The following is an 18,501-nucleotide window of genomic DNA, read 5'->3' on the forward strand; positions in this document are numbered from 1 at the left end:
TCCTCCTGCCTCAGTTTCTAGTTGCTGAGATTACAGACATGCACTATTATGCCTGGCAAAATTTGTCTTTTCTGAGGGTGGTTGAGGGAGGGAGAATCCCGAAACAGTAAGACTCTATCTAAAATGAACAAAGACCTCAAGATAGAGCCATCTGTCTTAGTGGGAAAGGGGGATAGTAAAAACTTTTAGAAAACCAAATAAAGCAAATCAACGTTGAGTAAAAACAGTTCCAACACCCAGGAATCTCCAAACAGTGACAGGCAGCAGCAACTCCTTTCCTTTATTTCTTCCCTGTGTAAAAGGAAATTCAAGTTTTGCAGCTTTCCTTTCCTGCCCTCAGGTCCCCAATCAGACAAGTGACCACAGGCACCAAATCTTAGGCTGGATAACAGCACAGGCCTCAGACACCTGCCTCCAATTCTGAGGTCCAAATGGATATTTGTGTAAGTCAGCATTAAATCCATCAAAAAAGAAAAGCGCCACTCAAAACCCGTGGGGGCAGCTAGGCCTGAAGCTTTAGGGTAGATCAGAGGCAGTAGTCTTCTGAGGAATGAGTCAAGACAAGAGGCCACCTAAGCTTGGTTGGATGGAACCCCACGATAATGATGGTCACCTCTATTTGTGTAGAGGGCTTCTGAGGGTAAGTCAGCTCAGTTGTCTGAAGAAAAGTGGCACATACAAATCTTTCAAAGGAAGCAATCAAAGCAGATCCTGGTCACAGCTCCACCTTCATGTGCCCAAGTGGTTGCTGGGTCAGCTGCAGGGCAGAGGCAGGCTTCCAAGGAGAGGGAGACAATGGGGTACTTCTAGGCCACATAAGCCTGTCTCTCAGGAGATTTCCAAGAGGGAAAGCTCATTCTCGGGGTCTGTTGACCATGACTTCGCCCAGGGCCTCCAACACCTCCCGCTTGTAGTCTTCAAAGTCCCCATCAATTTGGCTAACACTTTGCTCCTCCACTACCCACAGTTGGCAGTTGGTTTCTGTGATGAGTCGGGCATCATGGCTGACGACAATCACAGCTTGAAGAAAGACGATGAGAACAGAAGGCAGGGAGAAAGGAGAAAGAAGAATCAGAACATGGAAAGAAAGGAGTTCCAGCCAAAGGACACTACAGCTTGGTCTCCAATGGGAGAAGGAAGGTATGTTCAGAACTGACTTACCACCCTTGTACTCATTGATGGCCTCCCCCAGAGCATCGATAGATTCTATGTCCAAGTTATTGGTTGGCTCGTCCTATGGAGGAGGAAGAATGCCATTACAACTCCTACCTTGCATTGCTGTTACTCTTTTCCCATTCTCATTCAGTTCTCTCACCAAGATGAGGACATCGGGCTCCCGACAGGCCAGCTCTGCAAAGACAACTCGGGCTTTCTGCCCACCTGTCACAAAGAAAAAGGAGGTCTAAGGCTGGAGTTGTGGCTCAGTGGTAGAGCACCACATAAAGATAAAATAAAATAAAGGTATTGTGTCCATCTACAACTAAAAAAATTTAAAAAAGAAGAAAGAAAAAGGAAGTCTATCATATCTCCCACCATCTTACACTGCTGAAGGTAACCCTCAAAGAGTACCCATGTGTGCCCTAAGGCTCCCCAATTCTTGGTTCCTTCTCCTTTCTGCTCTAGAACAGTGTGTACACACATGATGAGGAGGGCATCTTCCCCAACCCCTGGAGTGGTACCAGAGAGTTTGCAGATCTGGATGGTGTGCGCATGACTCTCAAGGCCAAAGCGGCCCAGGCACTTGCGTGCATCCTGGTAGGCCAGGTTGAAGCTCCGCTGCAGATATTCAGTGGGCGTCTCCTCCATGTGCAGCTGCTCTGCATATTGCTGGTTGAAGAAGCCAATTTTCTGCCCAAGAGGAAAGGGAGGTAACCAATCAAAGTGGTGCTTCCTCTACCCAATTTTCAGTCCCTGATTTCCAAAGTCAACTTACCAATCGGTGGTTCTTTCTCATTTCCCCATGTGTCTGCAAGGAAAAAGCAAGTGGTAAGGGTAGGGAAAGGGCAAAAGGGGCTGCACTTCCAGATCCCAACTTTTCTTTTTTCTGTGGTGCTGGGGATTAAACCCAGGGCCTTGTACATGTGAGGCAAGCACTCTACCAACTGAGCTATATCCCCGGCTCCCCAGATCCCAACTTTTCTGAAAGAAAACACCAGAACTGGGCTGGGAACAAGTGCACACACACACATCCTAACAGGATGAACGCACACCCAGGAAATCAGAAGGGGCAAAAGGAGTAAGAAGGAAAATAAAGGAAAGAAGAAAAAAAAGGACAACCAGGAAGGGATTAACTGCAACAAACTTTCATATGGTGAGACTTACGAATAGCACAGGGTAAGGCCTCTACCTTAGATGGGGATTTAAGACAGCTGCTGGAAAGACTTAAAAAATACCTTTCTAAAGATCTACTTTGTGTGTCTTCCCTCCACTGGGAGAGGAGAAAAGGCTACTGTCTTTTTAAAGCACCATATGACAATACTCTGCAAAAGTCCTGCAAATACCTATTACCAAATAAACTATGGTAGACCATATAAACTAAACATATGAGTATATAATAAATAGCATACAGAAACACTTAATATAATTGTTATCTGGAGAAGGCTCATAACAATTCATGTGATACCCCACTTCATAAGAATAGTAATGTATCTTTGCAAAGGAAAAAAAGGAGAAAGGTATCCACCAAAACAGAAATACCAATCATATCTATACTTTCCTCTTGGCTCAAACAATTCTTTTTTTGCCACTATACAACCTGCTTCAACACTAGGAGTCTACAGGCACAGAGGCCAGGCAATGGTTTAGGGTCGGAGTATGCTCTGGTATGGGATACTATGCTAGAGGTCCAGGGGACAGGCCCAGCATAAATCCAAACCCATGCATAGCTTATGTATTATTATTTTTTTCTTTTTTTGGTACCGGGAATTAAACTCAGGGGCGCTCAACATTGAGCCACATGCTCAGCCCTACTTTGTATTTTATAGGGTCTCACTGAGTTGCTTAGCATCTTGTTTTTGCTGATGCTGGCTTTGAACTCCTAATCCTCCTGCCTCAGCCTTCTAAGCCACTGGGATTACAGGCATGTGCCACCATGCCCAGCCTTGATGTGTATTTTTTTTGTAACATGTAAAATTGGCTTCTTCAACATGGAGAGGTGCCCCCACTGCAACCCAGGCTTTCCTTTCTCTCTTCCCTAAACTGATTTACACTCTCCTCCTCTATTACTCCTTAGGGAGATGAATCATCTGTGATGGGGTTTTCAACCCACCCTACCAAGGGGGTTCCCTGACTCTAGCCTCCATTGGACAGGGGGGCCGTCACACTTCTCATACTCTCCCTTCTTGGCTCCAGGACTCACCGGTGTCAGCTTGCCTGTCAGCAGCAGGAGTAGTGTGCTTTTCCCCACACCATTAGGGCCCACGATGCATACTGAAAGAAAGAAATGACCAAACCAGGAGATCTCCAAAACTCTCCCTGTGACTCCTGTTCCACACCCAAACCACCCTATACCAACTCACTCCTTGAGTCCATGTCGATGCCAAAATCCAGGTTCTTAAAGAGTGGTTTCTGCCCCTCATAGCCAAATGTCACACCTGAAAGTCAGCAAATTAAGCAATTTATGCTCATTTCAGTTACTGTAAAGGTGACCCTAAATGTCCTGGCCTCAGAGGAAAAGAAAGGTCCCTGCTGGGGCTGGGACTATGGCTCAGTGGTAGAGCACTTGCCTATATGTGAGGCACTGGGTTCGAGCCTCAACACCACATAAAGATAAATAAAGGTATTGTCCATCTACAACTAAACAATAAAGATATTTTCTAAAAAAAACCTGTTTGGAAAAAAAAGAAAGAAAAGAAAAGAAAAAAGAAAGGTCCCTGCATCGCTGGAGTCTGGGTGCACACGCTTGTGCTTCCTGTTGGCGGTGGGTAGTACTCACCATGCAGACCCAGCACAGGAGGGCTGAGTGGCGGGGGATTTGGGAAAGTGAAGCGCACAGTATACTCCTTCGGGCGCTTCAGGAGCTCAGGGGCTTCCTGGGATTCCTCATCTTGGTTTTTCCGACGGCATTTCTGCTGTTTTCGAGTCAGGGCCTCCTTTGTTTGCTTTTCCTGGAGGGAAAAGAAAGAAATCTGTATGCTACCCAGTACACTGTTCTTGGAAGGTGTTCCACAGACCCCCTGCACTGTTAGGAGAAGAGTGGTAGTGGTATTCACCGCCTGCTTGGTGGACTTGCCACCAGCCTTCAGCTCCTTCAGCTTTTTTTCCTGCTTCTCATACTGTTTCAGCAGTTCTTTCTGCTTTTGCTGGTACATCTTCTTGAAGGTCACTAGCATGCAAAAGGGAAAGCGGTTTCAATGGTTGCCCCTCTCTCTAGCAGAGGGACAACCGAGGATAGACAAGGATGGGGAAGACTATCACTGTTAAGAAATCTATAAAGATTCAGTTATCACAATGCCCCTACAGCCCTGCTACCCAGGCTACCTACTGAGGGTCAATCTCTCCTCCTGCCCTTCACAAACAACCCTACTTACTATAATTGCCTCTATAGTAGTGGAGCCGCTGGGCATCGAGATGGATGATATCAGTACACACATCATCCAGAAAGCCCTGGTCATGGGAGACAATCAGCAGTGTCTTCCGCCAGCCCTGAAGATAGCTGGGTTCAGAGAAGTAGGGAAGTGTCACAATGGTGAAGGGACAGACAAGTCCGGAAAAGCAAACAGGCAATGAGGAGGACCGGAAAAGAGGAGGACTGGACTGGGAGCTGTCAAGGGCACTGCAGACAACAACTAGAGGGAATGAGGGCAGGGAGGGATGGGGAAACCAATGACCCAAGGCCATAACCCAGGGCAACGCACTTATTGAGCCAGATAACAGCATTGAGGTCCAGGTGATTAGTGGGTTCATCCAACATCAGCAGTGTAGGCTCCATGAACAGTGCCCTAGAGCAGAGAATGGCAGTGCTGTCAGGGCTGGAAGAAGATCCCTGCTCAGCAAACCCCAGAGAAGCCTCCGGGAGGCAGAGCCCATGAAAACAAACACTCCCTCCTAACCTCTCTTCAGAGATGGTTTTGGGCAGAAGATGTTGACAAGAACATATCATCAGGTAGGGAGAGAAATGGAGAAAGACTCCAAGGTCTCAAAATGTACATAGTAAGAGAGAAGTTGACCTCAGAACTCCCTACTGGCCTTGAAAGAGTGGGAAAAAGTGAGAAGGCCCTAGTAGTTTGGGGTTGGAAGGGAGGTGGTGAGGCAGATGGCCCACCTGGCCAGAGAGACACGCATGCGCCAACCGCCTGAGAACTTCTGCGTGGGCCGATTCTGCATTTCAGGGTCAAAGCCCAGACCAGCCAGGATCCGTCGTGCTTTGGCCTCTGCAGCTGCTGCCCCAGTGGCTCGCAATTCCTCATATACCTGGGAGGAAGAAGAGGACTCATGTCTGGGGGCCTAGAGACCCCTCCCCCCAAGTCTGAGCCATGTCCCCTATGCCATCTCCTCTACCTTCTCTAGCCTCTCAGCAGCTGTGTCATCCCCCTGTTCCAACTGCCTCTGAAGTCGTCGTTCCTCTTCCAGCAGCTTCAATCGCTTGGTGTCAGCTCGAAGAACAGCCTGCACTGCTGGTGTTTCATCTGCTACTACCTCTGGAGGGCAGGGGGACAACAGTCAGGTCACTTCTGGGCCCACAGAACCTATTTTTCTCTTCCCTTTAGATCCAGTGCTGGTCTGCCTAACCTTTCCTAGCACTTTGTACTTATTCCAAATAAGATATTCTCAAATCTTTCATTTATCCTCCTCTCCTGTCTTTCTAGCAACCCTTTCCCAGGCCCCAGCCTCCTTCATATCCTTCCCAACTCCACAACCACAACTTATATTTTTGACTGGCTCTTCTGCTCTAATTGCCCACCCTGTCTCCCTCTCCACACTGGCTCACCCTGCTCACACAGCAGCACATCAATGTTAGGAGGGATGCTCAGGGCACGGTTGGCGATGTGCTTGAGGAGTGTGGTCTTGCCCTTGCTGGGGAATGAGAACTATGAGGATCAGGCCAACATGGAGAAATCCCTTCTTTCCCCTTCAGTCCCATCTCCTCACCCGTTAGGTCCCACCAGCCCATAGCGGCGTCCAGCTACGATGTATAGATCTGCATTCACAAACAACTCCTTGCCGTGGGCCGAGATACTGAACTTCTCCAGCTACAGCCATTGGGACAGGGGGCAAAGGGGAAGGTCAAAAACATAAGAAGTCTCATTCTAGGACAGGAGCTACAGCTTTGGCCCTACAGGGGAGATCGACAAACCCCTACTTCCAGCAGAATCACCCTTTTCTCACCATAGCAGGCTACTGCCTCTTATTGGAGTCTTCCCATCTCTAGCCAGGTTGGTGTACCCTGTTCTTTTCCCTCCCCAGGTGGACCCCTCTGCTTCCACTGTGTTTTCTGTCTCCTTGCTCAGGTTGGTAGAACCCAAGATGCAGAAAATACCTCCCCATTTTCTTCCTGGTGGAGTAGCCCTTTCACACCCCGACTTCCAGGGTTGCCACAGCCACTCAGGGCAGGTGAGAGAACCCACTCCTTCCTAGGTGATCAGGTTGGACAAGGACTCCTCAGATCTCACCTTGATATCAGATGCATTTTCTAACATGGCCTGTCGGGAGGACACCTCTGCCTGGGATACAGAGAAGTCATTTTCGGCAGCATTAGCTGCTTTTAATGAAGCCACCTGGCGCTCATAATCCATCTGAGAAGGAAAAACTACATTGGAGGTCATCTGTATCATCGCCAGTTTCCTGTTATCATGATACAATCCCATGTCATCAGGCACTAAGATGATGTTCAGAGCATAATTCTTTCCTTGTTCTAATTGTTTTACTTCAAGTAGTCCCCAAAGCTCTCCTGCCTTGTCCCTAACTTCACATATGCCTTAGTTAAATCATTAAAAACAACAACAAAAAAAAGCCTTTATTTTGACCACTAAGAACCAATGACTTACCTGTTTCTTGAGCTTTTTCTTCTCCTTTTTGCTAAGGTGAGCATAGGGATCATCTGCCTTAGACTCTCCCTCTTCCTCCTCTCCTTCCTCTGAACCCTGTGGAAAGCAGTGGATGATGGAAAAAAATAAAGACCCTTCTATAACTTGAATTTCTATCATACATACCCACCTTACTCCCCTCCCACCTGGTCCCAGTTCCACAGCTGGTTCTGTCCTCCTTCACCCACAATCCTGAGAGGTCTTGGGATCCTATCTTATTCTCACTCCCACCCCTTGCTCTCCATGCAGTACTTTGTTAGTCTCTGCCACTAAGTATACGACAACACAGATGGTATAAATATATGAAGTGTAACAATGTTTATGTACCTAGAGATACAATTTTTAGGAAAATATAACTGAGGGTGGAATAAATGAGTTTTAAATGATATTCATTTGTATCAAATAAATTTCTGTAGTTTATACATTAACATGCAAAGAAAGGATCAGCCAGCCCTAATGTACAACCAGTGAAGAATATAGAACTTCAGAACTAGAAACTACTTAGCGGGGTTAGGGGAGTGTAATAGAGTGATAAAAGTGCTTGCCTAGCATGTCTAAGGCCCTGTGTTCAATCCCTAGCACCACCAAAAATAAATAAACCATTAGTTATACGAACTCTAGAAAACACTAGAATTCCGTACATCACCCAGATGGAAAAACTGAGAAAACAAGAGGTAGGAGGGTCACACAGGTAGTGAATGGCAGATCTGGACCTGACTAAGATAAACTGTAGGGCTCTTTCCTCTCTGGATCAGGAGCCAAAACCTATAGCTCATGAGCCAAATCTGACCTGATGCCTGTTTCTATATGGCCTGTGAGATAAAAATGGTAGTTGGATGTAGCTCAATGATAGAGCACCACTGGATCAATCCCTAGTAACATACAAAAAAATTAAAACCAACAAAAACCAAAAAGGAAGAATACGCAACAGAGATCATTTGTGAACTATAAAGCCAAAAATATTTACTATGTGGCCCTTTATAGGAAAGTCTGCAGACTCCTGCTATGGTAGTGACAATGCCCCCCATCATAACTCTCCCAGAAGGGCCACAGAGTCTCAGTCCTTCCCCAAACCTCCCCCAAGCACGATAAATACCTGTTCTGACTTTTTGGCCTTCTCTTTTCCTTGTTTGGGAGGCTCCTTTTCTTTTGTTATTTCATCTTCTTCAGCTTCCTCTTCACTATCCAGAGCAGCAAATTTATTTTGAGGCTAATTGAGAAAAGACAGGAATGGTGAAATGCTCTAATTCTCGAGACCCAGTATCCCCTCCTGTCAGTCACTCTCACCTTGGCCTTCCCTTTCGACTTTTCTTCCTTTCCCTTTTTGCCCTTGAGCCCAGGCTGTTGCTCCTCAGATACAGCCTGAAGGAGACACAAGCACACACAGAAATTAGTTTGTTGCTCTGCTGCTGAGTACAAGCATTTTTAGGGAGCCTATTGTATTCCAGTTAACGATACTGAGTACTACTCAGGAGAAATGAGACCCAGAAAAGCCCCCCAAAAGAGAACTCGAGAACATCAGCAAAGCTGGGCAGGACAGCACATGCTTGCAATTCCAGCAACTCAGGAGGATGAGGCAAGAGCCTCACAAGTTTTGAGACCAGCCTCAGCAATTTAGGAAAACCTTGTCTCAAAATTAAAAAGGGGATGGAGTTGTAGCTCAGTGGTAGATTGCTTGCCTAGCATGTGTGAGACATTGGGTTCAATCTCAGCACCACATTAAAAAAATAAAATAAAGACATTGTGTCCATCTAAGTTAAAAATATTTAAAAAGATATTAAAAATGGCTGGCAATGTAATCAGTGGTAAAGCATCCCTGGGTTCGGGGAAGTGGGGGATGGAAGAGAACACATGTGAGAGAACATCAGTAAAGCTAAGGGACTCTGAGTCAGGCAAGTGCACAAAGTGGGTGGGTGGTACCAATGCAGCAAGGACGGCTTCCTTGGAAGGATGAATCTAGAGAAGAGGTATTGGATATTGGGCTTGGAGGATTCCAGGGAAGGGAAAGAAGCAACATGAAGTACAAAGGCTTCAACACTGACATCATTAAAGTGAATGCCAACATGTGGTCAGGCTGATGGGAAAAGGAAGAGTCCCAAGTGAAAAAGCAAGGGCCAAGGGCCCTTATTTTAGATTTTGAATTTAAGGCAAGAGAATCACTGAAGATTGTTAAATGATAGAATATTTTTTTGTACCGGGAATTGAACTCAGGGGCACTTAACCACTAAGCCACATCTTCTTTTTTTGTATTTTACTTAGAGACATGGTCTCATTGAGTTGCTTAGCGCCTCTCTTTTTTGCTGAGGCTGGCTTTGAACTTGTAATCCTCTTGCCTCAGCCTCCAGGGCCACTGGGATTATAAGCATGTGCCACCAGGCCAGTTGATCAAAGAGTATTTTTAAAAGATGGCTTTGATAGTTTAAATAAGATAAATCTAGAACAGCTAAGTTTAAAGCAGAAAACTACCACACTGTGGCCAGAATGGGGTGTAACTGCATCACTTTCACCTTATTGATCCGATTCTTCTCTGGCTTAGCAGCCTTAGGAGGATGCTTTTCTTCCTCCTCCTCTTCCTCACTCTGATCCTGAATCAGGGCTGCAAAAACATTACCACCCTAAAAAAAGGGACACAAAAGTCAATGTGATGGTCACCGCTGCATGCTTAGGGTCTTTGGTTACCACAACAATGGCTCACCTTGGTCTTCTTTCCTGCTCGGGGTGTTGGGGCAGGTACTGAAATGACAAGGGGAAAAGATGAGGTTGATAAGAGAATTCTGCTTGGCTCCTCCATTTTATCCACATCCACAATCAAAACATGAGGCATTCCACATCACGCAAGGAATCCATGTACCTACTTTCCCTCAGGTCACTTACTCTCATCCTCTTCGTCACTGGCAGGTACAGAAAGCTTCTTAAGGCGCTCCATAAGCTCTTTTTCCTCTCCATCATCATCCACATCCTTCTTCCGCCGGCCTTTTCGAGTGTCTCGCTTCTTCTTTTGCTGCTGAAAGAAAACGAAAAGGGGAGGATGAAGGCCCCTGCTATTTCTCTGTACCAAGGAATGTTCCCCATCAGATGAGTTGGCTGGAGGTGGACCCCAGATGCTCCAGGATTAGGGGCCCCTGTCACTTGTACCTGTTGCTGTTGCTGCTGCTGCTGTTCCTTCTCCTTGAGCACTTTCTCTTCTTCCCCAGCCTGTTTATCTTCTACTGCCAGCTCCTCAAAGAACTATAAAGGAGTTAAGATATGATTCAGTGTGGCTCCAAGACCAATCAGGCCCTGCATCCTACCCTCACCTTGTCCCCTTCTCAATTTTCTTAAAAAAAAAAAAAAAAAAAAAAGGCCTGGCACAGTGGTGCATGCCTGTGATCCCAATCAACTTTGGAGGCTATGGCAGGAGGACTGCAAGTTCAAAGCCAACTTGGGCAACTAGCAAGACCCTGTTTGGGGGGCAGGAAGGAAAAAAAGGCATACACTGGGGGGAAAGGAATGGGGGTATAGGTTAGTGGTAAAGCACCCCAATAAGTTAAAGCACCCATAGGTTAGTGGTAAATGCTCTCAAGTTGCTGGGATATATAGGCGTGCACCACCATCCTTTGTTCAATCCCAATACGCCACCTCCCTACCACACACACACAAAAATAATGTAAAAAAAACAAACCAAACCAAAAAACCCAAAAAACAACAGAGGATACCTTATTTTTAATGTTGTAGTTTTGAGATGGGGATCTCACCTGTACTGCCCCAAGGCTGGCCTCAAACTCCTAGGTTCAAGTAAGCCTCCTGTCTCAGCCTTCCAAGTAGCTGTACTACATGTACCCAGCTCTGGCCCCTCTCTTGACAAAAGTTTTTTCCTTCCCTCAGACTTCTCACTCACCTTCACAGAGCCATTTATTTATTTATAGTACTAGGGACTGAATCCAGGTACACTTAATCACTGAGCCACATCCCAGCCCCTCTTTATTTTTTATTTTAAGACAGGGTCCTGCTGAGTTGCTTTAGAGCCTTGCTAAGTTGCTGAAGCTAGCCTCGAACTTATGGTATCTTGCCTCAGCCTCTCAAGTTGCTGGGATATACAGGCGTGCACCACCACACCCAGTATGGCCATTTATTTTGCCTGGAAACACCCACAGTCATTGCTCTTCCTCAACCCTCATTTTCTCACCGTCTTTTTGGTCTTCTTGTCCTTCTTCCCTTTCTTCACCACCTTTTCTGGAAGGTTAAGCAGACATCATAAATGCTCAGCTACAAATTCCAAAGCTGCCTGATCTCCCCTGCTAAACTTACAGTGGCCCTCACACCTCTGCGATGTTTTTCAGCTCAAGTATTACTCCCTAGACTTTGTGCTGCCCCACAATTTCTAGCATTCCTATCCCACCCCACAAGTATCTCTTTACTAAACAGCTACCATGCATCAAACAAAGCAGCAAATGAGACAACTGTGCTTCCCTCTGGAGTGTGTGGGCTTTGGGAAGAGATTTCTTTGTCCCCTCCACCTTGGTATCGATTTGAACCCAAAGGGACTTAATCTCTGAGCAACATCCCCAACTCTTTTTATATTTTTATTAGAGACAGGGTCTCACTAAGTTGCTTAGGGCCTGGCTAAGTTGCTAAGGCTGATTTTGATCCTCCTGCCTCAGCCTTCCCAGCCACTGTGACTACAGGCATTTACCACTGTGCTCAGCTTGGGGAAGAGATTTTTCAAAAGCAATTACAAGCTTGGCACAGTGGTGTACACCTGTAATCCCAGCAGCTCGGGAGGCTGAGGCAGGAGAATCACAAATTTGAGGCCAGAATTGACAACTCAATGAGGAAACTTTGTGAGACTCTCTCAAAAACAAAGCAAAAAAAAAAAAAAAAGGACTGGGTATGTAAAGTAACCCTGGGCTCAAATCCCAGTACGAAAACAAAACAAAACTAAAAACTAAAAAGGTAAAGCCTACTTGGCAGTATGCAGAGGGATCAACCCCACTGTCCTCATCTCTGGTGCCATCCACCCTGTGGAGATGGCTTGTAAGCTAACACCTGAAGCATGAGTAGCTGGTAGGCACATGGTGGGGTTCCAGTGCTACACACAAGTCCAGCTATAAGAAAGCATATCCACTGGGCAACAGAGAAAGACTTACTATGGCTAAAGCTTAGAGGCTGAAGGGTAGAATGGCAAAGGTAGGGCTGGAGTAAGTGTTTATGATCATGAGTGAGGATATATAGGCGTTTATAATCATGAATAAGGCCTTTATGTATATGATCACTTTTGTCCCTGGAAGTACCACTCTGGCTTCAAGTGGAGCAAAGACAGGAGTGAATAAGAGTACTGGGCAATCTGTTGGGAGTCCATCATAGCAGTCCAGGAGACAGACAACAATGGCTTGATTAAGGGTGGTGGCAAGGAGAGAAACAAGAATTCAGGGGCCGGGATTGTGGCTTAGTGGTAGAGTGCTCGCCTAGCACGTGTGAGGCACTGGGTTCGATTGTCAACCACATATAAATAAATAAAAGTAAAGGTACTGTGTCCATTTGCAACTAAAAAAAAAAAAGAATTCATAGGATGGAGGCAGTGGTTAAAAAAAAAAGTGAGAACAGTATGACCCTATGTGCATATATAATTACAAGACCAGTGTAATCCTACATCATGTACAACCAGAATTATGAGAAGTTACAGTTCATTTATGTATAATGGGTCAAAGTACATTCCATTGTCATGTATAACTAATTAGAACAAACAGATTTTTAAAAATAAAAGAAAAAGAGAGTGTGCAAGAGACCATTCCTATATTTCTTTTTTTTTTTTTTTTGGTACCAGGAATGAACCTGGGGCGCTCAACCACTGAGACACATCCCCAACCCTTTTTATATTTTATTTTGAGATAGGGTCTAAGTTGCTTAGAGCCTTGCTAAGTTGCCGAGACTAGCTTTGAACTTGCCATCTTCCTGCCTTAGCTTCCAGAGCTGCTGGGATTATAGGCGTGAGCCACCACACCTAGCCATTCTTATCTTTTTAGCTACCAAAATTAATTGATTATTGGTTCCATTCACTAATTTAGGAGAGAGTGGAAAAGATCCCTTCCCCCAATTTCAACTTCCATGTGGGGAATGATAGGAAGATTTCATGAATTCAGTTTGGGATGCTATGTATGATATGTTGTATGTAGGCCATGTAAATAGTTATCTGGTAAGTGAAAAACAGCTGGGTCCATGCCCCATCTGCTCTGCTCATACATTAATAACACAGATCACAATGTCATATTTACCTGTTTGTTAGTTTTTCATTCTAAAAAGCCACCTGAACAGTTTAATTTGTATTCACAGGGAGCAAAAGTGGGAGGTCAATAAAAGTTTGCTGACTTGGTGGGCACGGTTGTGCACGCCTGTAATCCCAGCGGCACAGAAGGCTGAGACAGGAGAATCTCGAGTTCAAAGCCAGCTTCCGTAATGGCGAGGCACTAAGCAACTTAGTGAGAACCTATCTCTAATAAAATAAAAAAAATGGGCTGGGGATATGGCTCAGTGGTTGAGTGTCCCTGAGTCAATCACCTGTTTAAAAAAAAAAAAGTCTGCTGACTGGATTACTTTCAGCTCCTCCCTTCTGTTTCCCTGAAGGTAGAGGACTATGTCTAATCTCTGCCACCCATCAGATTGAGAGAGAGTTACCAGCCTCTTGATTTCTCTTTATGCCAGGCCTATCCACTATCATAGAAACCATATATTCATCTAAAGCATTCCTATAATCATTTAACAAGACAAAAACAACAACAATAATGACAAACAAAGCAACTAACCACAATAGCTTAAATATTCTTAGGCTTGAATTCTCAAAACCAGAATTCCAGGAATTCCACAGAAATCTCTCTTTTTTTGTAGTAGGGATTGAACCCAGAGCACTGAACTACATCCCCAATCCTTTCTATTCTTTGAGACAGGATCTCACTAAGTTGCTCAGGATAGCCTCTAACTTGTTATTCTCCTGCCTCAACTTCCTAAATTGATAGGATTACAGACACATGAAATCAAGCCAAGCTAAGTTAGGAAAGTTTTACTGAACATCTACTTTGCTAAAAAACCAGAGACAAGGAAGGGCAATCACAGTCTCCTATCCTTTCTGTTTCCTACTCCCACCTATGCTCTGGACATTGGCATCTCCCTGATCCCTGATGAAGTCCCTTGAATTTTACATACACATACATACACATGTATATTTTAGTTGTAGATGGACACAATACCTTTATTTTATTTATTTTTATGTGGTGCCAGGGATTGAACCCAGTGCCTCATGCATGCTAGGCAAGTGCTCTACCACTGAGCCACCTACCCCAGCCCTCCCTGAAATTCTTCTTTTTAATATTTATTTTTTAGTTGTAGTTGGATACACAATATCTTTACTTTATTTTTATGTGGTGCTGAGGATCCAACCCAGGGCCTCGCATGTGCTAGGCGAGCGCTCCATTGCTGAGCCACAATTCCAGCCCCACCTCCCTGAAATTCTTATATCTTCAGTTACTCTGTATCCCCCATCCAGAATACATTTCAAAATCTGATCCCAGTATTAGACACTAGTGTGATAGGATTGGAAAGATGAGTAAAATCAATAACAAAAGGCTTTACATGCCAGCCCAAGGAGTTCAATCCTAAATACATTAAAAGGGAGGACCCACCCAAGTACATAAGAAGGAATGATGTGATCAGCTTGCCCTGACAACATGCTAATTTCCTCCAAAGACTAATACAATCAAACTATGTCCCTCCTTTTTTTAAACCAGGGATTGAATCCAGGGGCACTTAATCATTTAGTCACATCTCCAGCCCTTTTTGAGACAGTGTTAAGTTACCTAGGGCCTCACTAAATTGCTGAGGCTGGCTTTGAATTTACAATCCTCCTGCCTCAGCCTTCCAAGTTGCTGGAATTATAGGCATTTGCCACCACACCCAGTTTTAATTTTTTACCCTTCATCCTAGTTCTGGTCCATGTCACTTCCTTAGTAACTCTTTGTGGTGTTCATTCTCTTACCACTTCTTACCTGAATCACTGCCAGAGCCTCCAAAATAGGTTCCCTGTCTCTATCAACCAATTCAAGGCCATTCTCGACTGATCGGTGTCAACAGGATAAACTTGATCCTATCATTCAGTTATTTAATTCACTTCCCTCTTAATGCCTTTAGGATTAAACTTCTTGAAAGAGCAGTTGAAATCTTTCATATATTTCGCCTGCACATCTTCTCAACCCCTCCACAACAGTCACAAGGTGCCAGTCAGGCTCACCTACATTTCTATCTTTACACAAACTACTTCTACTTGGAATGCTCTTTCCCCTTGCTAACTTATCTGATCTTTCAAGAATAAACTTAGCTACTTCATATTCTTAGGAGGCTTTGCTGACATACCTACTTTACCTGTCTGAAATGTTCCTCTACAGTCCCATTGCTTTCTCAGGCACATTCATCACACTCCTCAGTCACTGGGGTGAAAGCTCTATCCCTTCTATTGGACTGGGTGCCCCTTGAGGGAAAGGCATGTTTTTTGTGTTTCTTTTGTTTTTGATACAGGGTCTCACCATGTTACCCAGACTGGTCTCCAACTACTAGTCTCAAGTGATCCTTCTGCCTCAGTCTCCTGAGTAGCTGGGACTACATGCATCTGCATCACTACTTCCAGCAAAAAAGCTTATTTTTAATCTCTAGATTCCCAGTTACTCTGCACAATACCTGTATACAGTACGCATCCAATAAATGCTTGTAACATTACTCATTGTGTACCTATTGTGGTTATTTGTGTCCATTTATCTACTCCTTGAAGTCACTTCAAGTCTGCGAAGATGTCTTCATGTTTTTTTCTTTCTACTCCCAAAGCAGTATACACCATACCTAACTGAAAACAAGCGCTCCACATTCTTTGCTTTAAGTAAATCTTAAACCCTATTCTAACATCCAAAATCTATAGCCTTGCTCCAGTTGATTTAGATGGAGCTGTCACAAAAAAAGGCCCAGAAGGAGAAAAAGCACACAAGGAGTCATCCTTTCCTGAAAAACTAGAGGGATAATGGACTTAGGCGATGTACGCTCGCGCGCTGGGGCAGGGGAGCTCGAGGCGGAGTTTCTACGTTGCTGAGCTATACAGAGTGATGGAGATGTCCAAAATAAAAGAATGGAGGACCTTCTCATTTCTCTCCAAATCTCCCTAGATACCATATGTTCCTCCTTGTCCCGTGCCTAGTCCCTTGTAAGCTCACAAACGATATTCTGGCACTTTTCCTTTCCCCACTCCAAACACTCTCCTGCCGGGGCAAACACTTCCCAGCACCACAGCACACATGCGCACGACCCCGGGCACGGGCCTGACGACTCTCGCGCCTAGTAACCCCTCCTAAGGCATGCGCCTTCTCCTCTCTCTTCTCCCGTTTCCTCCGTACATACGATCCTCACCTGCGGGACTTGTGCTGTCTCCGTCCCCGATCCACTCGGGCTCCGGTGGTTGCTGCTTGGGTCCCTTCGGCATTGCGGTGGCAGTTACTGCTACCCTGGCGGCGCCCTGTGCTATTTCCGTTTCCGGTGGCGTGGATTTCCCCCGAACGGGGTGGGCTCTCCAGGCAGGCACGGTCGTCTCCGCCCCTGCCCCCGGCGGCCCACGTGCGCGCCGCCCGTCACTTAGCGGGCGTGGCCTGCAGTTTCGGGGCGGGGCTGTGGTCCACCAGCTGGCTTTGCGTCGGCAACGCGTTTATGACTGCCGGGGAAGCCTGACCCAGTGTCCCCGTGACACTGACAGACCCAAAGAATTTACATAAGGATTTCTAGGTAGTATTAAGTAGTTGAGGCATACTTTTTATTAAAAAGTGAATGCTATCTTCTAACATTTCCGTATGACTGATCAGGGGCAAAAAAGACAGTAGAGTTCATCAACTAAAAAATAGGCTTGTCGGTCCAGTGTTGTTGACATGTGTAACAAAATCCCGAAATGTACGGGTGTAAACGAGGAACTCCAGCACATAAATCATAGTGCAACAAGCCTGAGCTCACTATTTTTGTTTCCCTAGATGATTACTTTGCTGAGTATGATTCAGCTACGATAAACTGCACATACAGTAAAATGACATCCAATGCAAAGTGTACACTGATAAGTTTTGGCATCCATACACCCTTTAAACCATCACCACAATTAATTTGCGGGTTGATTTCAAACTACTGTTTAATAGATGAAGGGCCCAGTGCACAGTGTCACACACCTCTAATCCCAGTGCCTCTGGAGATTGAGGCAGGAGTAGCAAATTCCGAGGCTTGCCTGGGCAACTGAGAGAGATTCTAAAAAAGAGGAATGGGGATTTAGATCAGTAGTAAGTGCCCTTGGGTTCAATCCCCAATACTGCAACAAAACAAAACAGTAGGTAGGGGAGCTTGAGCAAACTGATTGTATAGCCTTGTCAGCTCCTGAAGATCAGGGGCCAGTTTTTCTTTTTCTTTTTGGCACTGGGGATTGAACCCTGGGGTGCTTTACCACTGAGCTACATCCTCAATGCTTTAAAAAAAATTGGAGACAGGGTCTGTTTCTGAGGGTATCTCTATGTTGTTGAGGCTGGCTTTGAACTTGTCATCTTCCTGCCTCATCCTTCCAAGACTCTGGGATTTTAGGTATGCATCACTATTCCAGGCAGGGGCCAGTCTTTTGACTTCATCCTCCTCACTTTCCCAGCAACATTTGATAGTAGTTGGTAACTGCTTTCCATCTCACTGGCTTCTCCCTTTTATTTTTTAGACAGGGTCTCACTAAATTTCTGAGGCTGGCCTCAAACTTGCAATCTTTCTGCCTCTGCTCCTAAATTGCAGGGATTTTTATATAGGCTTGTGCCATGTCTGCCCATGGATGAGGAAGCTAGAGCTTTCTTAGGACTGTGAATGAGTTTGTAGACCATAGAACTGAAAACTGAGTTTCTTTTTTTTTTTTTTTTTGTACCAGGGATTGAACCCAAGGGTGCTTAACCACTGACATCCCAGCCCTTTTTGAGATAGAGTCTCAGTAGGTTGCTTACAGCCTCGTTTAGTTGCTGAGACCATCTTCAAACCTGCAATCCTCCTGCTTCAGGCTTTGTGGTGGCTGGGATTACACATATGCATCACCATGTCCAGCAGTTCTGTGTTCTAAATACCTAAGGGCCTTGTGGTGGCATGATTGTCACATATGCATTGGACTATCTCTTGTGAGAGAAATTAACTGTTTACTTAAGACTAACTTAAGGCATTACAACTGTAATACTTAAGCCTGGTTATCTGAGACATGGTAGGTGTTTTAGAATACATGCATGATTGTGGCTTCAACCATCACCTATATGCAGATGACACATATCAATGTTTCTAGTAATCTGTCAAAACCTGTATATCCATCCAAGTACTTACCTATGCTTGGATGTCTTAAGACAACTTAAACAAGCCAAAATTAGTGGCTGCCTATTTTCTCCCAGTATGATTCAGCTACGATAAACTGCACATACAG

General features: G+C 45.1%; 1 protein-coding gene and 1 non-coding gene across 4 annotated transcripts; both read right to left on the bottom strand.

The window, feature by feature from the left end:
• Nucleotides 1-245: 245 nt before the first annotated feature.
• On the bottom strand, nt 246-16,572 carry Abcf1 (ATP binding cassette subfamily F member 1). Of its 3 annotated transcripts, none has more exons than XM_027923072.2 (25): nt 16,443-16,571; nt 11,191-11,237; nt 10,161-10,253; nt 9,900-10,026; nt 9,721-9,758; nt 9,533-9,640; nt 8,313-8,387; nt 8,122-8,235; nt 6,987-7,082; nt 6,612-6,734; nt 6,091-6,191; nt 5,930-6,015; nt 5,500-5,639; nt 5,264-5,412; nt 4,857-4,940; nt 4,530-4,654; nt 4,212-4,324; nt 3,935-4,106; nt 3,519-3,593; nt 3,359-3,429; nt 1,934-1,966; nt 1,680-1,848; nt 1,316-1,380; nt 1,162-1,234; nt 246-1,020 (listed from the first exon to the last, which is right to left on the bottom strand). In XM_027923072.2, exons 1-25 carry the CDS (start codon nt 16,513-16,515, stop codon nt 854-856), a joined length of 2,517 nt encoding a protein of 838 aa, XP_027778873.1. In that variant the 5' UTR covers nt 16,516-16,571; the 3' UTR covers nt 246-853. The 3 variants fall into 3 exon arrangements, with proteins under 3 accessions (XP_027778873.1, XP_027778872.1, XP_071469650.1); XM_027923071.2 differs by having other exon boundaries at nt 9,900-10,029; XM_071613549.1 differs by lacking the exons at nt 246-1,020; nt 1,162-1,234; nt 1,316-1,380; nt 1,680-1,848; nt 1,934-1,966 and adding an exon at nt 1,387-1,577 and having other exon boundaries at nt 9,900-10,029; nt 16,443-16,572.
• Nucleotides 2,745-2,881, bottom strand: LOC114081640 (small nucleolar RNA SNORA42/SNORA80 family). The gene has a single exon (XR_003580836.1). It is a non-coding gene; the product is annotated as a small nucleolar RNA SNORA42/SNORA80 family (small nucleolar RNA).
• Nucleotides 16,573-18,501: the final 1,929 nt, after the last annotated feature.

The sequence above is a fragment of the Marmota flaviventris genome, chromosome 6, assembly GCF_047511675.1.
Source record: "Marmota flaviventris isolate mMarFla1 chromosome 6, mMarFla1.hap1, whole genome shotgun sequence".
In the NCBI taxonomy this organism is placed as follows: domain Eukaryota; kingdom Metazoa; phylum Chordata; class Mammalia; order Rodentia; family Sciuridae; genus Marmota; species Marmota flaviventris.

Excerpts from the sequence above, each read along its gene's own strand:
- Abcf1 (XM_027923071.2), bottom strand. The coding sequence starts at position 16,515 with ATGCCGAAGGGACCCAAGCAGCAACCACCGGAGCCCGAGTGGATCGGG. Across the intron at positions 4,325-4,529 it reads CTACTATAGAGGCAATTATA|TGACCTTCAAGAAGATGTAC; the intron begins GTAAGTAGGGTT and ends TTTGCATGCTAG. Across the intron at positions 1,849-1,933 it reads TGAGAAAGAACCACCGATTG|AAAATTGGCTTCTTCAACCA; the intron begins GTAAGTTGACTT and ends CCTCTTGGGCAG.